Source organism: Sapajus apella, unplaced genomic scaffold (assembly GCF_009761245.1).
Source record: "Sapajus apella isolate SASKATOON/1434 unplaced genomic scaffold, GSC_monkey_1.0 scaffold21, whole genome shotgun sequence".
NCBI classification, from domain to species: Eukaryota; Metazoa; Chordata; class Mammalia; order Primates; family Cebidae; genus Sapajus; species Sapajus apella.
Window position 1 is genome coordinate 28,864,828 of NW_022436961.1, and position 16,261 is coordinate 28,881,088.

At 37.3% G+C, this 16,261-nt stretch overlaps 1 protein-coding gene across 3 annotated transcripts in view; it reads left to right on the forward strand.

Annotated features, from left to right (window-relative positions):
- The window catches only part of PPP2R2A (protein phosphatase 2 regulatory subunit Balpha), a 77,389-nt gene extending 61,606 nt beyond the window's left edge, over positions 1-15,783 (forward strand). For all 3 annotated transcript variants that reach the window (XM_032288568.1, XM_032288570.1, XM_032288569.1), the window contains 6 exons: positions 4,616-4,728; positions 5,425-5,602; positions 8,001-8,165; positions 9,097-9,266; positions 12,243-12,334; positions 14,783-15,783. In XM_032288568.1, the coding sequence (XP_032144459.1) occupies positions 4,616-4,728; positions 5,425-5,602; positions 8,001-8,165; positions 9,097-9,266; positions 12,243-12,334; positions 14,783-15,062 (998 nt within the window). In that variant the 3' untranslated portion in view covers positions 15,063-15,783. The remainder of the gene's footprint in view (positions 1-4,615; positions 4,729-5,424; positions 5,603-8,000; positions 8,166-9,096; positions 9,267-12,242; positions 12,335-14,782) is intronic.
- Positions 15,784-16,261: the final 478 nt, after the last annotated feature.

Genomic DNA, 16,261 nt, shown 5'->3' on the forward strand with positions numbered 1-16,261 from the left:
AGAGGAATCATTTAACAGAGATACTTGTAAAAAAGGACTTTTTTTTCTATACAGAATGTAAACTCTACTTTTACTTTTTTACAGTTCACTTTGCAGTTTTTAGATTTTCTGAAAGATCCTCAGATACCAATTTTTTGTTTACTACACCCCTAGTTTGTAGTGGAAAGAATGGGCTGCCACACCGTTGGATTTAGGACAGGTACTGTTTCTGTCACTTCTCAGTCTCGTAATCTTGGGCAGGTTACTAAGAATGAATTAATGAATTGAGTTTTCATCAGCAGCAAACTAGAGATGGTAATTTTTAATCGTATTACTATGAATATTAAATAACTCTTTACATACATCATGAGTGAAAGTGCTCAATAAATGTTAATTCAGTCCTCCTTTTTAGGTGTTCCTAAACTACATGGAGTATTTCAACCTACATACAGAAAATACTCTAAGGATGGTCTCCATTCCAGGATACTCTATATGAGAGCACTCCTCCTACTTGACTACCATTAGCATATTGCCTTCTTCCCAGCAATCCACATGGCTGGAAAGAGATTCCTCTCCTTTTATACTTGCCCAGGAAAGTCGTTTGTTTTTTGAGACAATATATGTTGCCTAGGCTGGAGTGCAGTGGTATAATCATGGCTCACTGCAGCCTCAACTTCCCCTACTCAGTCTCCTGAGTAGCTGGGACCACAGGTGTGTGCCACCACACCCAGGTAATTTAAAAAAAAAAAAAAAAAAAAAAAACTGTAGAGAATGGATCTCCCTATGTTGCCCAGGCTGGTCTTAAACTCCTGGGCTCAAGCAGTCTGCCCCCTTCAGTTTCTCAAAGTGCTGGGATTACAGGTGTGAGCCACCACCAGGAAAAGTTAAGTGAGGATTAAAAGTTAGTAATGGCTCTATCAGAAAGTCCTTTATAATGAGTTGGATGCTTTTTTTTTGTTCTTATAAAAAACTTTTTCCTGTGAATTGTTTGGACTTGTTTGGGGTCTTGAGTCTAAAGGGAATCTTTAGAGTGACTGAGGACTTACTTAGGTTCTGGGTAGCTGGATCATGAAAGCTCTCCCAGCCAATCCATTGAGATTTGTACCCTCTGCCTTCTCTGTCATCACAATAAACTACATTCCCCTCTCCTTATTCGAAGAAAAATAAACAGAAATAACTATTTAAAGTCTGTAACTCACAGCACCATGGGTAGAGGGAACAGTTTACTTCTGCCATATGCTAGCTTCTAGTCTTGGGTCAGTTTTAATTTATATGGTAAACTAAGTTATTTCAAATAGCTTCAGATATTTGAGACACTGTTCTTTGGCATCAGATGATATATAATTAAACCATTTATATAATTTCTACATTTAGAAGTAAATGTCCCTAGTAGGAAGTGTGTTTTTAACATTTTATATATTGGAATATTTTATGGCAGTTTATTGCTTATAGGGCTAAATCAGCTTTTTTTATAAAGAGAACTTTTAAAATGTAGGCCGAGGTCAAGAGAATAGTATAATGAAGACCCACATCCTCATCATCCACTTCTGACACTCCTCGGTTCATGGCCAGTGTGTTTCTTGGATGCTTCTCCCTTCCCCTCCTCCTCATTTTTACTTGGAAGCAAATCGTATTTCAACTTGTGTGGATTAAACCTTATTTAAAGACATTACTGTACACGTTGCAGATTTTTGTTTTTTGTTGCTTAATACTAAATACAACTAACTGGCGGGGTTGGGGGGGACCGTAATTTTTAATGCTAAAAATAATGCTTAATAATAGGGTCCAATGTGGAAGGATAAAGCACATTATGAGAGTCATTTGAACTATTGTGTCTGGGTATGATGGGAAAGGGATGGGATGAGTAGGACTTGAGCTATGTATGAAAAACTATTTGAAAGAGAGAAATTTAGAGAAAAATGACAACATCTGTTGATTCTGAGTGATATCTTTTATATTATTTTGTGTAGTTTTCTCTGTGAGTTAGAGCATAGTATCATCACCACCCCCTCCTCCCAATGTAATGGATTATATAAAAACTACAGCTGTGGGAGAATGGTGGAAAATAGTAAAAAAACTTTCCAGGTTTGATTAACCAGAATTAATCTTATAAAAATCTTTGCATTGGCTTTTCGTGATCATTATGAACTGGGTTTCCCAGATCATTTTTACTTAAAGGACGTCATAGTCACCTTCTTATTAGTTGAGTTAATTTAGTGTTCCTTCAAGTGTTTTAATTCTCTTTTTCTTTAATCTTCTTTTGCCTCTCTGAATTATACTGCAGAAAACGTGAAACTGACCTGTTGACCATGGGTCTTACATATATGAATAATACAAAATTCACTCATAAACAGGATGTGTTTTAACAATGTCTTGTTAAGAAGTTTTTAGGGTCTTACGTAAAGCTGCATTCCCACAAAGGAAACAGCAGCATGGTTTTCCCTGTTCGTACCCTCTGCTTGTGGTGAGAGGAGCTCTTTTCTTCTGCAGCTTCTGCAGTGCTTTAGTTGTCAGTGTTGATAATTCAGGAGAACAATTTCCCGCCTGCCTTGTCCCTACTATACTGAAATAACGTATCTATCCTAATTCTATGTGCCCTGTGTTTGTGTTAATGGAAAAAAATATTTTTAAAGAGCTTTGTTCCTGTAAACACTATTAGCTACTACAAACTAATTTCATCTCATCTGAAAGTTTTATAAATACATTGTGGTTTCTTTATTTGGATCCTTAATAAGGAGGATGGATTTAAACAGGCCACAAGACAATTGGGCCAGGGACAGAGGTGTTGTCATCCTCACCACAAATATTTCTCAAAATACAGATTTAGGCCAGGCTCATACCTGTCTATAAATTGTGTAATTTATGAAGTAAATAGCACATCAAAAACCTGTATGACTGAACCTACAAGACAGTTATAAACAAGATCACATAGGGCATAGAAGAAAAATAGATTACAGATTATCAAAGTTAGCAGCTTTTCTCTGTTTATACTTCGTCATTGAGAAGGGCATCCATAGGGGCAACTATCATTCTTCTCTACGATAAAGAGATTACCAGGCTAGAGTCACTGGTATCTCTCTCAGTTGTTTTTAACTGGTTTTATAAAATGGCTTTATATACTGTTTTAAACAATTTTGTTACACCCATTGCTTATGAAAGATCGTTAGGAATGTGATGCTTTTCTCTAAGAATGGTATTTTATGATTATAACAGTTTTAAATCAATATACATGAGCCTATAGTGATATAAATGAATTATTGAATGGATAAATGGAGAGAAGGGATGCTTCCTGCAGCAGAATTCTAAATAACATGTGGATACACACTCTTCCCTACAAGGAGTTTAACTTATTTCTCCCTTTAAGTATGGGCTGGACTTTTAGTGACTCACTTCCAAAGAATAGCATATGGGAAGGGTGAAAGAGTAATTGTATAGTGGAGAAGGCTGGCAAACAGTATCTTAACTAAATGACCAAAGTTAACAAACACCACCAGCTGTAAGTCATGTTGATACTATGTATCCCCTTGAACAGTGCTGTGAGAAGTCACTTCACCTTTCTGTTCTTTTCCTAAAAACCCATGGTCCCAGTCTGATCATGAAGAAACAGGCAAGTCCAGTTGAGGGATATTCTACAAAGTACCTCACCATCACTACTCAAAACTGTCAAGATCAAGAAAAATAAGGCGAGTCTGAGAAACTTAAAAGCAGAGAGACTAAGGAAACTTGATGACTAAAATGTAGTAGTGTTTGAATTCTGGAACAGAAAGGGAGTGTTAGTGGAAATCCTGGCTAAATCTCCAAATGAAGTCTATAGTTGAGTTAATAGTAATGTATAATGTCAATGTCTTAGTTTTGACAAACAGATGTTGACAGAAGAAACTGGGTGAAGGATATACACTACAATTTTTGCAACTTTTCTGTAAATCTAAATTGTAAAACAAAAGTTTGTTTTTAAACAGATGCCATTGTATACATCCTTGATACCCAGGAATTTGCCGTCTTGAAGGACTTGGAGTGTATGCCTTTAACCAGCCAGTTTTCTACAGTCCTTGTTTCCTACTTTATGAACTCTGATAAAAGGGGGAAAGGTTTAAAAAAGGAGGCATCCAGTCCTTTGGAGGCCTCTGTGGAGTCTTTGACAGGATCTGCTAAGAAGTGAGAGCAAGGGAAACCAGCTTTACTATTTTGATTATACATACAGGCAGTCTTAATCAACTTCATTGTTCCCTTTAAATTTTTAAAAATTCATTATTGAGCATGTATGAGTATATGTTTACATGTATGTATAGGCATATGTGTTTGCATACACCACACATGCATATGAAGTTTTTCCCCTCTAGCTTTAATTACTTTTAAGGGATAGGGATAGAGACCTGGCTGTGTCTTGATTTGACTGTCACGTGGAATTTATATAAGTGCTGTTAATCTAGAAATTTGTGATCTTTCTTCTTTATTTCTATTTATGGTTTTATTCAGCTGATAATAGGAAATTTTTTAGTAAGTCAGATTAGGGGGTTTTTTTAATGGAATTATTTTAGGTGAAATGTGGAATAGCATATTTTAAATGCCTTAAAATGTTTTCTTCTTCTTCAGTATTACCCTTTTATTTTAAGGACTTTCTTTATTTTCTTCCCAGATAAAACAATAAAATTGTGGAAAATCAGTGAAAGGGACAAAAGACCAGAAGGGTATAACTTGAAAGAGGAAGATGGAAGGTATAGAGATCCTACTACAGTTACTACACTACGAGTAAGTACATAAGGAAAAACAGTCACAGATGGTGTTTGTGTTCATATTATGTAACCCAAACCCTGACCAGAGCTTGAATAGAAATAATTACAGTCTGTCTCCCCTTTCCCAGTAGTTCTGTAATCAGGTAGAACATTGAATGACTTATTGAAACGTAGAAACTGACCTACATAGAGGTTTCACTTTGGCCAGGGACAGACGCAGGACTAAAACACAAGACAATGTTTCACGTCATCAGACTCAGTCTCAGGTTTGTAATGTTAGCTATTACAAGGTCAAGTTTCAAGGTAACTTTTGTTTGGAAATCAAAAAAGTAGATATAGATAAAATCTTCTAGCTGTAGCTAAAAAATTACCAAGAATTGCATGTTATGGGTTAATTTTCTTTTTAGCCTCTTTATTTTAAACCATAAACATTTATTAGCTTGACATGTCTTTCAAGTGAAATTTGAACTAAGAACTTCAAATTATACTAGTATTGCTACCAGTGAAAGAGATATATTATCCACATTGTTCATTTTTCTTCTTCCCATTTCAACACTTGAAAGGATCAACATCAGTTGCTTTTTGAAATTAAATCTACGTAATATTGTTCTATTTTATGTTCTCAAAAACTAAAATGAAGTTTTCTGAATCGTAATTGCTATTTGAAACTGAGCCTTATGTAATTTCTGTTTTTCATGTGTCTTATTGACAGGTGCCAGTCTTTAGGCCCATGGATCTAATGGTTGAGGCCAGTCCACGAAGAATATTTGCCAATGCTCATACATATCACATCAACTCAATTTCTATTAATAGTGATTATGAAACATACTTATCTGCAGATGATTTGCGGATTAATCTTTGGCATCTGGAAATTACAGACAGGAGTTTTAGTATCCATTTGGTTTTCTTCTTTGGTGTTTGGTGAAGAAGGCATGTTGTGCTTATACTGAATTTATTTCATCTCTCCTTCATGAATTGATTCATTTTTGTAGTCTCTCTATATATGTATAGCATCTTATTTTTTCTTTGTACATGAGTAATAGAATACTGGAGAAAGTTATTTGCTAAACATAAAGGCATAATGTATTGATTTAAAAATTGGATTCATGGAATTTTAAGGAATTTGTCTATTGTATCTGTGGAAATAGGAACTTTTTTGTAATTTAGCTTTTTATTTTAGAAAATCAGATTTGTGAGGGCTGTGCATGGTACGTCATGCCTGTAATCCCAGTGGTTTAAGAGACTGAGGTAGAAAGATCACTTAAGGTTACTGTGAGCTATAATCATGCTTCTGCACGCTAGCCTAGGTGACAGAGCAACACCGTCTCTAAAAAAAAAAAAAGAATTTTTTTTTTCTTCTAATCAAATTATGGACTATTGTAATTTGAATTTTTTATTATACTCATTAAGAACAGAAAAAGAAATTCGTGCAAGTCATGATGCATGATTGGGTCAATAAAAAATATTCTATTGAAAAAATTTCTCCAGACCTCATTTTTATTGTTTATATTGTACTCCTCAAGTTCTGTGCATATACAGATGTGCGATAAACATAAGTATCTGTACACATGCATATAATACATGCATATAGAGAGGTATATTTATGTATTTAGGTTTTTTAAAATTCTTGGCAAATGTCAGCAGCTGTTAATGCTGTTAACATACTGTATTGTACAAATAGATACTACTTGAAAAGTTAACAGAGCTTTACATAATTCATACTCTACCAACAGTGTATAAGAGTCTGTTTCCTTATACCTTTCCCAGTCTTCTGAGGGACAGAGTTCTCTTTTGTTGTTTTTATTTGCATTTCTGTAATCATCATAGACATAAGCATCTTTTCATGTTCATCAGACATTTATATTTCTTTTTGTTCTTTTCTATTTTTTTCCCCACTGGATATATTTATTTTTTTATTATTATTTTATTTTTTTGTGATGGAAACTTAGTCTGTCGCCCAGGCTGGAAGTCCAGTGGCGCAATCTTGGCTCACTGCAACCTCTACCTCCTGGGCTCAGGCATTTCTTCTGCCTCAGCCTCCCTAATTGTTGGGACTATAGGTATGTGCCATCATGCCTGGCTAATTTTTTTTGTATTTTTAGTAGAGACAGGGTTTTTCACCATGTTGGCTAGGCTGGTCTTGAACTCCAGACCTCATGATCCGCCCACCTTGGCCACCTAAAGTGCAGGGATTACAGGCCTGAACCACCGTACCCAGCCATATATTAATTTTTTTAAAGCACTTTGTGTTAAGTAAATTAACTCTATTGTTCGTGGTGCAGTTTTCCTTTTTCACCCTCGTAAGGGTTTTGTTTTGGAATTCTCTTACTGTTTACTGTTTATGAAGATAAATGTATCACCAATCTTTATGGCTTCTGAGACCTGTGCCCTGCTTGGACAGACCTCTGTGTTCTAAAATCAGTGGTTCCCAACCTTACTAGCACTAGGGACTGGTCTCATGGAAGACAATTTTTCCACAGAATGGGGTGGTCAGGCAATGGTTTCAGGAAGAAACTTCCACCCCAGGTCAACAGGCATTAGATTCTCATAAGGAACACACAACCTAGGTCCGTCATATGTGCAGTTCACAATGGGGTTCAGCTCCTATGAGACTCTAATGCCGCTACTGATCTGACAGGAGGCTGGGCTTCGGCAGTAATGCCTGCTTGGCCGCTGCTTACCTGCTGTGCGGCCCAATTTCCAACAGACCACAGACCAGTACCAGTCTGTAGCCCAAGGGTTGGGAACCCCTGCTACAATGATTTAAAACTTGCCTGTTTTATTCTGAGATTGTTCATTTAGGTAGATTTTAGCACTAAATGTGTTAATCCCAGGCTGGGTGCAGTGGCTCACATCTGTAATCCTAGCACTTTGGGAGGTGGAGGCAGGCAGATTCCCTGAGCACAGGAGTTCAGGACCACCCTGGGCAACATGGTGAAACCCCATCTCTACTAAAATACAAAAAATTAGCCAGGCGTGGTGGCATGTGCTTGTAGTCCCAGCTACTTGGGAGGCTTACGACAGGAGAATTCCTTGAATGCAGGAGGCAAAGGTTGCAGTGAGTCAAGCCTACACGACTGCACTCCAGCCTGGGCTACAGAGCAAGACTGTCTCAAAAAAAAAAAAAAAATTTAGTCCCTTTGGAATTTATACTCACAAAAAGAGGGGAATGCAATTCAGAATTAATACTTGTGCTTAGGTCTGTGAGTGGATTTTAGGTTTAAGGGATGTAGAATTATATTTGCCCTTTTTTTCTAAGCGGAAATTCCTTAATAAAATGCTATCTAGACATTGTGGATATCAAGCCTGCCAATATGGAAGAGCTAACAGAGGTGATTACAGCAGCGGAATTCCATCCAAACAGCTGTAACACATTTGTATACAGCAGCAGTAAAGGAACTATTCGGCTCTGTGACATGAGGGCATCTGCCCTTTGTGATAGACATTCTAAATGTAAGTTTCTCTTTTCTTAAAATGATTAAATTGTAAGTTTGTTTTTCCGTAAAATGATTACATATTCTCTTTGTCTGAAGTGAGCCTCACACATGGTAAGTGTAATTACAGAGGTTTACAAGTCTTAAACCTGTGTCCAGAGCCACCTGTACCCTTGGTAATCTGCCTCCCTTCTCATGAGGCATAACAGATTTTTCCCTAGAAGCACGTAGTTAAGCTCTCTTGGAGGGCATGTCTGTTGATTGCCAAGAAATGGATTTCTTGTGGAATGTTGTTGTTCTTTGGGAACTTGTGGTTGGGCTCTCTAACCTTGTATTCAAGTAGAGCTGCTCCTTTCTTTTTCCCATCCTCCCTCATTCTTCCCTTCCTATTTTGAGCTTCCTAGGAAGAAGCTCATTCCTCCCTTCCTATCTTGAGCTTCTGAGATGAGGTTTCCTTGGCTTAAAAATAAATAAATAAATAACTTTGGTTTAAAAACTTCAGGATACAATATTCTTGTCTTGTTGAATATTAACTCATGCAAATTGATACATGCCTGTTACCAAAATAATTTTACCTGGCTGCTAGAAAATAAAATCCTGGTGTGAATTTGATGGGCAAGGATGGTGTGTTTCTCATGGTGATATAGGCAGTCAGTATATGCCAGTAAACCTGGTGCACTGAAGTCAGAAGTCCCAGGTGAGTCTGGTTCTAAATTAGTCACACGAGTCTGGAAATACATGGCATACTTGTGCATCTTCAACTTCAGTATTCAATTATCCAAAAAAGCTTTCAGGAGAATTCTAGCCAGAGAGATGTTTTTCAGTTCTTTATTAGCCTGGCATTTTATCTCACTTGTAGGGAGTTTGTGAATGGTTGTTTAGGAAATACTTTGTCCAAGCCAGAATATTGTACACTTTGCCCTTTTTGTGTTGTTTTGTTTTGTTTTTAGTGTTTGAAGAACCTGAAGATCCCAGTAACAGGTCATTTTTTTCCGAAATCATCTCCTCTATTTCGGATGTAAAATTCAGCCATAGTGGTCGATATATGATGACTAGAGACTATTTGTCAGTCAAAATTTGGGACTTAAATATGGAAAACAGGCCTGTGGAAACATACCAGGTATTTGCAGTTTTTTCTTTCAATGAGCATATACCCTGTTTACTTTGTATAGAGAAGGATTTTGTTAACTAGGTTTTAATCCCTGTATGGTGTTTGTTCACTATTAGGCCTTTTCCCTCAGAGATCTATAAGTATGTTGCTTTTCCTTATGTTAAGTGTATGTATACTTACCTAGGTTGTGTCGTCTCTTGAGTTTTGCAGTTAAAGTGTGATTTTGCTACCCATTTGGTTCAGTATTGACTTTTTTTTTCCTGCCACTATGTACATTTAAAGTGAGGAAGGAAGAGCACCCTTCATTAAGTTCTGGGCAGGAAGGGGATTGGGGAAAGTGGCCAGTCCTAGTAGAGGTGCACCTGCTCAGGTTGGGGGAGTAGTTGAACTAGAGATTAAACTTGGTGTGCCAAGTCAAATGGACTGGTGTTCTGCCTTTTGGCAGATAACTGTTGTCTTCTGCTAAAGGAGAAGGGCTTGAAAGCCTTAGCAGATGGCTTTAGGAGTTGTCTATCTGATGTTGGTTGTCAGTTCTTGATTCTCTTATCAGACAGCCACTGCTGTTGATCCATGTCCACTACATCAAACAGAGAAGAGAATGAAGAAGTACACAGCCTGGAACAGGGTGAGGGCCAGCACAAACCTGTGCTAGGTCCTAGACTGCAGTGTTGAAGTCACTCTAATTCATACTTATACTTTAGTCATGTTATATATTCTCAATAAACTTGGAAGTACATTTCTCAAACTTTTAAATCCTCTCACAAACATAAACCAAGATTCTATTTGATATGTGAAATTTCAGAATAAATATTGCACTGAAACAAAAGCCAAAAAGACAAAATACTGCTTTGCTTTCAAAGGATAGTTAACTGTTGAGCAACACGGATTTATTTGAACTGCACGGGTTCACTCATACACAGTTTTTTTTTCCAGCTAATGAACATTTGAAAATACACTATTTGAGGGATGCAAATCCCTGAAATATATAGAGGGCCAAAACTTCACCTGTGAAGGGCTAACTGCAGATTTGGGTATACCCGGGGTTCTTGGATACTGAGAAATGATTTCTATTTGTGTAACTGCCAGGATTGATATATCATCTCCCAGTTACCCTCACCACCATTTCATTCCCATTGAGAATAATTGATTTGAACCTTACCTTCATACTGATGTATACTGAGAAACCCTGTAACATGCATCCTAAAATGTTGCTAAATTATGATGATCTACCTAATTTTACCTGATTTGCTACGTTTCTACGTATAATCACAGTGATTAAAAGTAATCACATTATAGGCAAATGTATTATATATAGATACAACTACTTTTATTGAATTTGTACCAGCATCTTGCTTAGTTTTGTGTGATTAAAGGGTATTTTTATCTGGTGTGTGTGTGTGTGTGTGTGTGTGTGTGTGTGTTTGTGTGTGTGTTACATGCTCCCTTTTCATGCTAACCCCACATGAGCTGTTATTCCTCTGTATTACAGATTTTCACCTAATGTCACAGACATGGCCTGAATCATTCCACTATATTTAAAGTTAAAATGGACACTGAAAATAAGTTTAGATTGTTTCATATAGAATAGAGAATTCTAACATTTAGAAGGCACCTACTCGTTTCTGTCATTTCTCCTTAAGTAGCTCCTTAAAAAGATGGTGAAGGCCAGGCGTGGTGGCTCACACCTGTAATCCCAGCACTTTGGGAGGCCGAGGCGGGTGGATCATGAGGTCAAGAGATCGAGACCATCCTGGTCAACATGGTGAAACCCCATCTCTACTAAAAATACAAAAAATCAGCTGGGCATGGTGGCGCATGCCTGTAATCCCAGCTACTCAGGAGGCTGAGGCAGGAGAATTGCCTGAACCCAGGAGGCGGAGGTTGCGGTGAGCCGAGATCGCGCCATTGCACTCCAGCCTGGGCAACAAGAGCGAAACTCCGTCTCAAAAAAAAAAAAGATGGTGAAATAGACACTTATTTTTTCCTTTTGAGTTACAGCAAATACGTTGGAACTTTTGTAATTAATAATGTTGAAATACGTCATATTTCTCAGACTACTTTTTAAATATGAGATTCATTTATAAGTAATATATGATACTATCAAATTTGTAATAATATATGCCTAGGATAACCATATATCTATAACTAGGATAAATAGATATGCCCAGGATAACCATATAATTTATCACCAAACCAAGGCATGGGTATGCTATGCAAACATGTGCATTTATAATTGAAAAGACAAGCTTCAGTTAAATTTATGTCCAGAAAATGATATTTAAGAAAGAAATAGGTAGCCGGGTACAGTGGCTTATACCTGTAATCCCAGCACTTTGGGAGGCTTTCGCAGGCAGATCATGAGGTCAGGAGATTTGAGACCATCCTGGCCAGCATGGTGAAACATCCGTCTCTACTAAAATACAAAAAAAATAGCTGGGCATGGTGGCATGCGCCTGTAGCCCCAGCTACTCAGGAGGCTGAGGCAGGGGAATCGCTTGAACTTGGGAGATGGAGGTTGCAGTGAGCCGAGATCACGCCACTGCACTCTAGCCTGGCAACAGAATAAGACTCTGATTCAAAAAAAAAAAAAAATAGAAATAGGTACAGTTTCAGTGTTGCTATCAGTAGTTAATGGATTGAAAGCCAACAATAGTGATATTCAGATATTGCTGTAATGTTCTTTTATTAGCCTCTTACCTGTGTAATTTTCAAGTGTTTTTTCGCCTGAATGTTTTATTCAGACTTATAAAGGACATGCATGTCACACCCAGAATGGAGTTTTCCCTCATCATACCAGTAGTAAATAAATGTGCCTCCCTGAAGGGCTTGTGTGTTGGTAAAAGGACAAAATGCCTTTATTGTTACTAAGAAGATTGAGATTAATAAGTTTAAAAGGTGTGTGTGTGTGTGTGTGTCTCTATGTGCTTTGGACTTGTTAAATAATTTTCCTAATTTCACTTCGGTATGTTTGTATTTTTTCCATAGGTGCATGAATACCTCAGAAGTAAACTCTGTTCACTGTATGAAAATGACTGCATATTTGACAAATTTGAATGTTGTTGGAATGGGTCTGACAGGTAATTGATTTTAAGTCAAACCTCTCATTCAAATATGAACTTTATTAGAGAAAAGAAACTTAACTATTTCATTCTAAGTCCTAACCTCATTCGTCCCTGGGAATTCCTTGAAATAAATTTAGTAATCTTAGATACAGCACAGCAGTACTGGCAGATAAGAATTAAGCATTGTATTTTGCTAGTAAATATAAAAGTATGCAAATTCTAGATAACCTAAATTATTTAAATGTCTAGAAATTTCTTTCTCTTATGAACCAGATCACATTTCTGACATGCCAACCATTAAAATGGTGAAGCTTCAGTTTGGTGGTTATTCCACCATTAAACTGTTTTGGAAGCATTCAGGTGGCAGGTAATTCATTTGGATTGTTAGAGGCACCAAGTTTTCCAAATGCTACATTAACACCCCATACAAGTGGTAATGCATATGTATGTTATGTATGTATTATGTTAACCATAATATATATGGTTAAAATATTAGGAATAGTTACCTTTGCTTTTTATCATTTCTAGTTTTGCCATAGTGTCATTCCTTTTTAGTGAAATGTTACCATTTTTAAAGATAAAGTAAGTCTTACGTTGAGTCTTTTAGTTGTCTGTTTGCCACTGTGTTCCAGTAGAACAGAAAGTAGTAAAAGAAAACATGATTTTGGAATTAAAGTAATTAGAGATACTGTATTTAACAACAGCTTTATCACAGAGCTTAATATGATTCAGGTTTCATGCTGTTACATGTTACAGAAGATAACAGAACTTACAGAATGTTTTCTTAAATCTGGCTTTTGAAATTACCTGATTTTGACATGAGGACTAGTAAACCTAGAGCTCTATTGGTAGCAAACATTGCCTTTGAGCGTACTACTAAACCTGAGGCATCAGGAAGAGAGAAGGAAAGGGAAGAAGGGAAAAAAGATTAAGAAATGCGAAGAGAGCTCCTGAACTAGGATGTGACGCACTGCTACCACTAGGTCTTCCTTGTATTGTTGAAGCGGATAATTAGCGATTGTATGTTCTGTCATCAGAAGGAAATTATTTATTTTCCTTAATATTAAAATTTTTTTAAAATTATTTCAAACTTAGAGAACATTTGTTAGAATAACAAAGAACTCTTCATTTGGCCTTTACCCAGGTTCCCCTGTTGCTGTTTGCTGTATCACATGGTTTATTCTCCCTTTATTTATAGCTATGTTTGTCCACAGGTGCACGCACATGTGCTCACACACACACAACTTGTGTGCCAGACGTGATGCTCATTACCCTGAATTTTTGAATGAGTATTTCCTGACAAAAACCCTTTTCCACATAGTGACAGTGTAGCATCCAAAGCAGCGCTCACAGTGATGCGGTACTGCCATCTAATCCGCAGACCGATTGAAGCTCACAAGTTACTATAACTGTGTCCTTTATGGTACAGAAGAGTCAGTCTAGCTGAGTATCCAATCCAGAGTTTGGTTGTCATCTTTTGTTAGTCTCCTTTATTCTGAAAGAGTTCTTCAGTCTCCTTATCTTTCGTGACCTCGGCATTTTGAAGAACATAGGCTGGTTATTTTATAGAATGTTTCCTTGTGATTAGATTCGGGCTGTACATTTTTGGCAAGAATGCCACAGAAACACTGGCCTAATTGATACCTTTTTAAAGTTTCAAATAGCCACAGAGTAGGTGTCCTAATCCATTAAAACTTCACAAACTCAAATGATACAGGGATGTCAATCTAAATTACATAAACCGTTTTCAAAGAAATTGTTTTATTGTCTTCAGGGGTTGGTTAAAATTGTCAAGTGTCCTTTTGGAATTGACATTGCTAAATAGATAATCATGTGTACTTTGAACAATTCCCCAGTGTCCGGCAATCCTTGTTTACAGTAATAATTTGAACTGTGTGGCAAGCAGTGGTTGCAGCAGACCATTTCCAAATTATTAAGAGCTTCGGACTTAACAAAGTTTTGTTTGCGAGGATGCTTAGTAAATGTTGAGCAGTAATGGGTGGCAAGTAGAACTGATAAGGAAGTGTCTTGGGCAGTTTAAAAACTTTGCCACCCCTTTAAACTGATACTTCTACAAATATTTGCTTAAAATATTTTTAGTGGTAAAAGTAAAATGAGGCCAGGCATGGTGGCTCACACCTGTAATGCCAGCACTTTGGGAGGCTGAGGCAGGTGGATCATGGGGTCAAGAGATCAAGACCATCCTGGCCAACATGGTGAAACCCTGTCTCTACTGAAAATACAAAAATTAGTTAGGCATGGTGGCACGCTTCTATAGTCCCAGCTACTCAAGAGGCTGAGGCAGGAGAATTGCTTGAACCCGGGAGGTGGAGGTTGCAGTGAGCCAAGATTGTGCCATTGCACTCCAGACTGGGCAAAGGAGCAAGACTCCATCTCCAAAACAAAAACAAAAACAAACTCTTGTTCTGCTTGTTTGATTGAGTGTTCTGTCTACTTTCACAGTGTTGTCATGACTGGATCTTACAATAATTTCTTCAGAATGTTTGACAGAAACACAAAGCGAGACATAACCCTAGAAGCATCGCGGGAAAACAATAAGCCTCGCACGGTTCTGAAACCCCGCAAAGTCTGTGCAAGCGGCAAGCGAAAGAAAGATGAAATAAGTGTTGACAGCTTAGACTTCAATAAGAAAATCCTTCACACAGCCTGGCACCCCAAGGAAAATATCATTGCTGTAGCTACTACAAACAATCTGTATATATTTCAAGACAAAGTGAATTAGGGTTGGCATTCCTAGCAGAAGAACCCACTTCCTGCTTAGTTGAGATAGTTGAATCTAGCATTCGTTCCTATAAGAGAGAGGTCCATTGTGGCACCCCTTTCCAGTGTTTGACAGTGTGCCATTCGACAACACATTGTTATAGCTACATGGAGAAAGCTCTGTGGATTCATCACTGTGGTGTTCTCCATGTCTGCTAGCCATTTAGGTAAGGGTAGGGCACTTTTAATTTAAATGACTTCTTGCACCATCTTGCCTAATGGACTAGATTGGACTGTATCAACATTGATTTACTCCACTTTTTATGCCTTCCATTGTGATGACATCAAACACAGTGAAAGCCTTCAGTCATGCTATGGGATTTAATTGTGTATCCTCATTACTGTATCATTTGTGGGGTACACCCCTTCCCCCTTTTTTTAAATTAAATACAGCTCATTCTTACTGTGGCTTGTAGCATTCCTCCTCTTCTGGCCTCCTGGACTCCTCCCCTTCATCTCTCTTACCCTTGCCCCTCCACCCGGTCTTGGTGGTGGTATATTAAAAAAAAGAAAGAATGAAAGCACACAAAATGAGTCAGTGTGGGGTCAGTGGTATAAAGGGGGTACATGTTGCGAACAAATGTTTGAATAACAGTTGGCTGTAATCACTCCTCGCCGTGTCTGGCACTGAAAATAAGGGGAAAAAAACCTACTACTGAATAAAAGTGACAAAGAATGGAGAATCTGGTTTTCTTTTTCTTTTTAACCTACCTCTTAAAGCCAATGTTTTGTGTCATACCTTTAGGCACAGTGAAACAAAATGGGTTTTCATTGTTTTATTGGTATTTTTGTTAATTATTTTTAACAAGTGTTCTTTTACATGCAGAAGGAGAGGTATTGGTTATGTATGAACATATTTTGAATATATATTGGTTTTATTAAGAATTTCACAATCTATAAATGATACTAGAGTTTTTTTCTTTTTACCGTTGTCATGACGGTATTGGATACGTTTTATCTCTACTTAACTCGATATCTGTTAATGAAATTGTTGTAAATGGGAACCAAATTTGTAGAACTTAATTTCTAAATACTTTCTACAGTGCTTAATTTCATTTTTGCCTTACTAAATACTAAGTCAAAGACTTATAAAACATTTTTAACAAAAGTTTTTTTGTCATTCATAGAGCAGAAAACTAACATCAAGTGACACTGCACTAC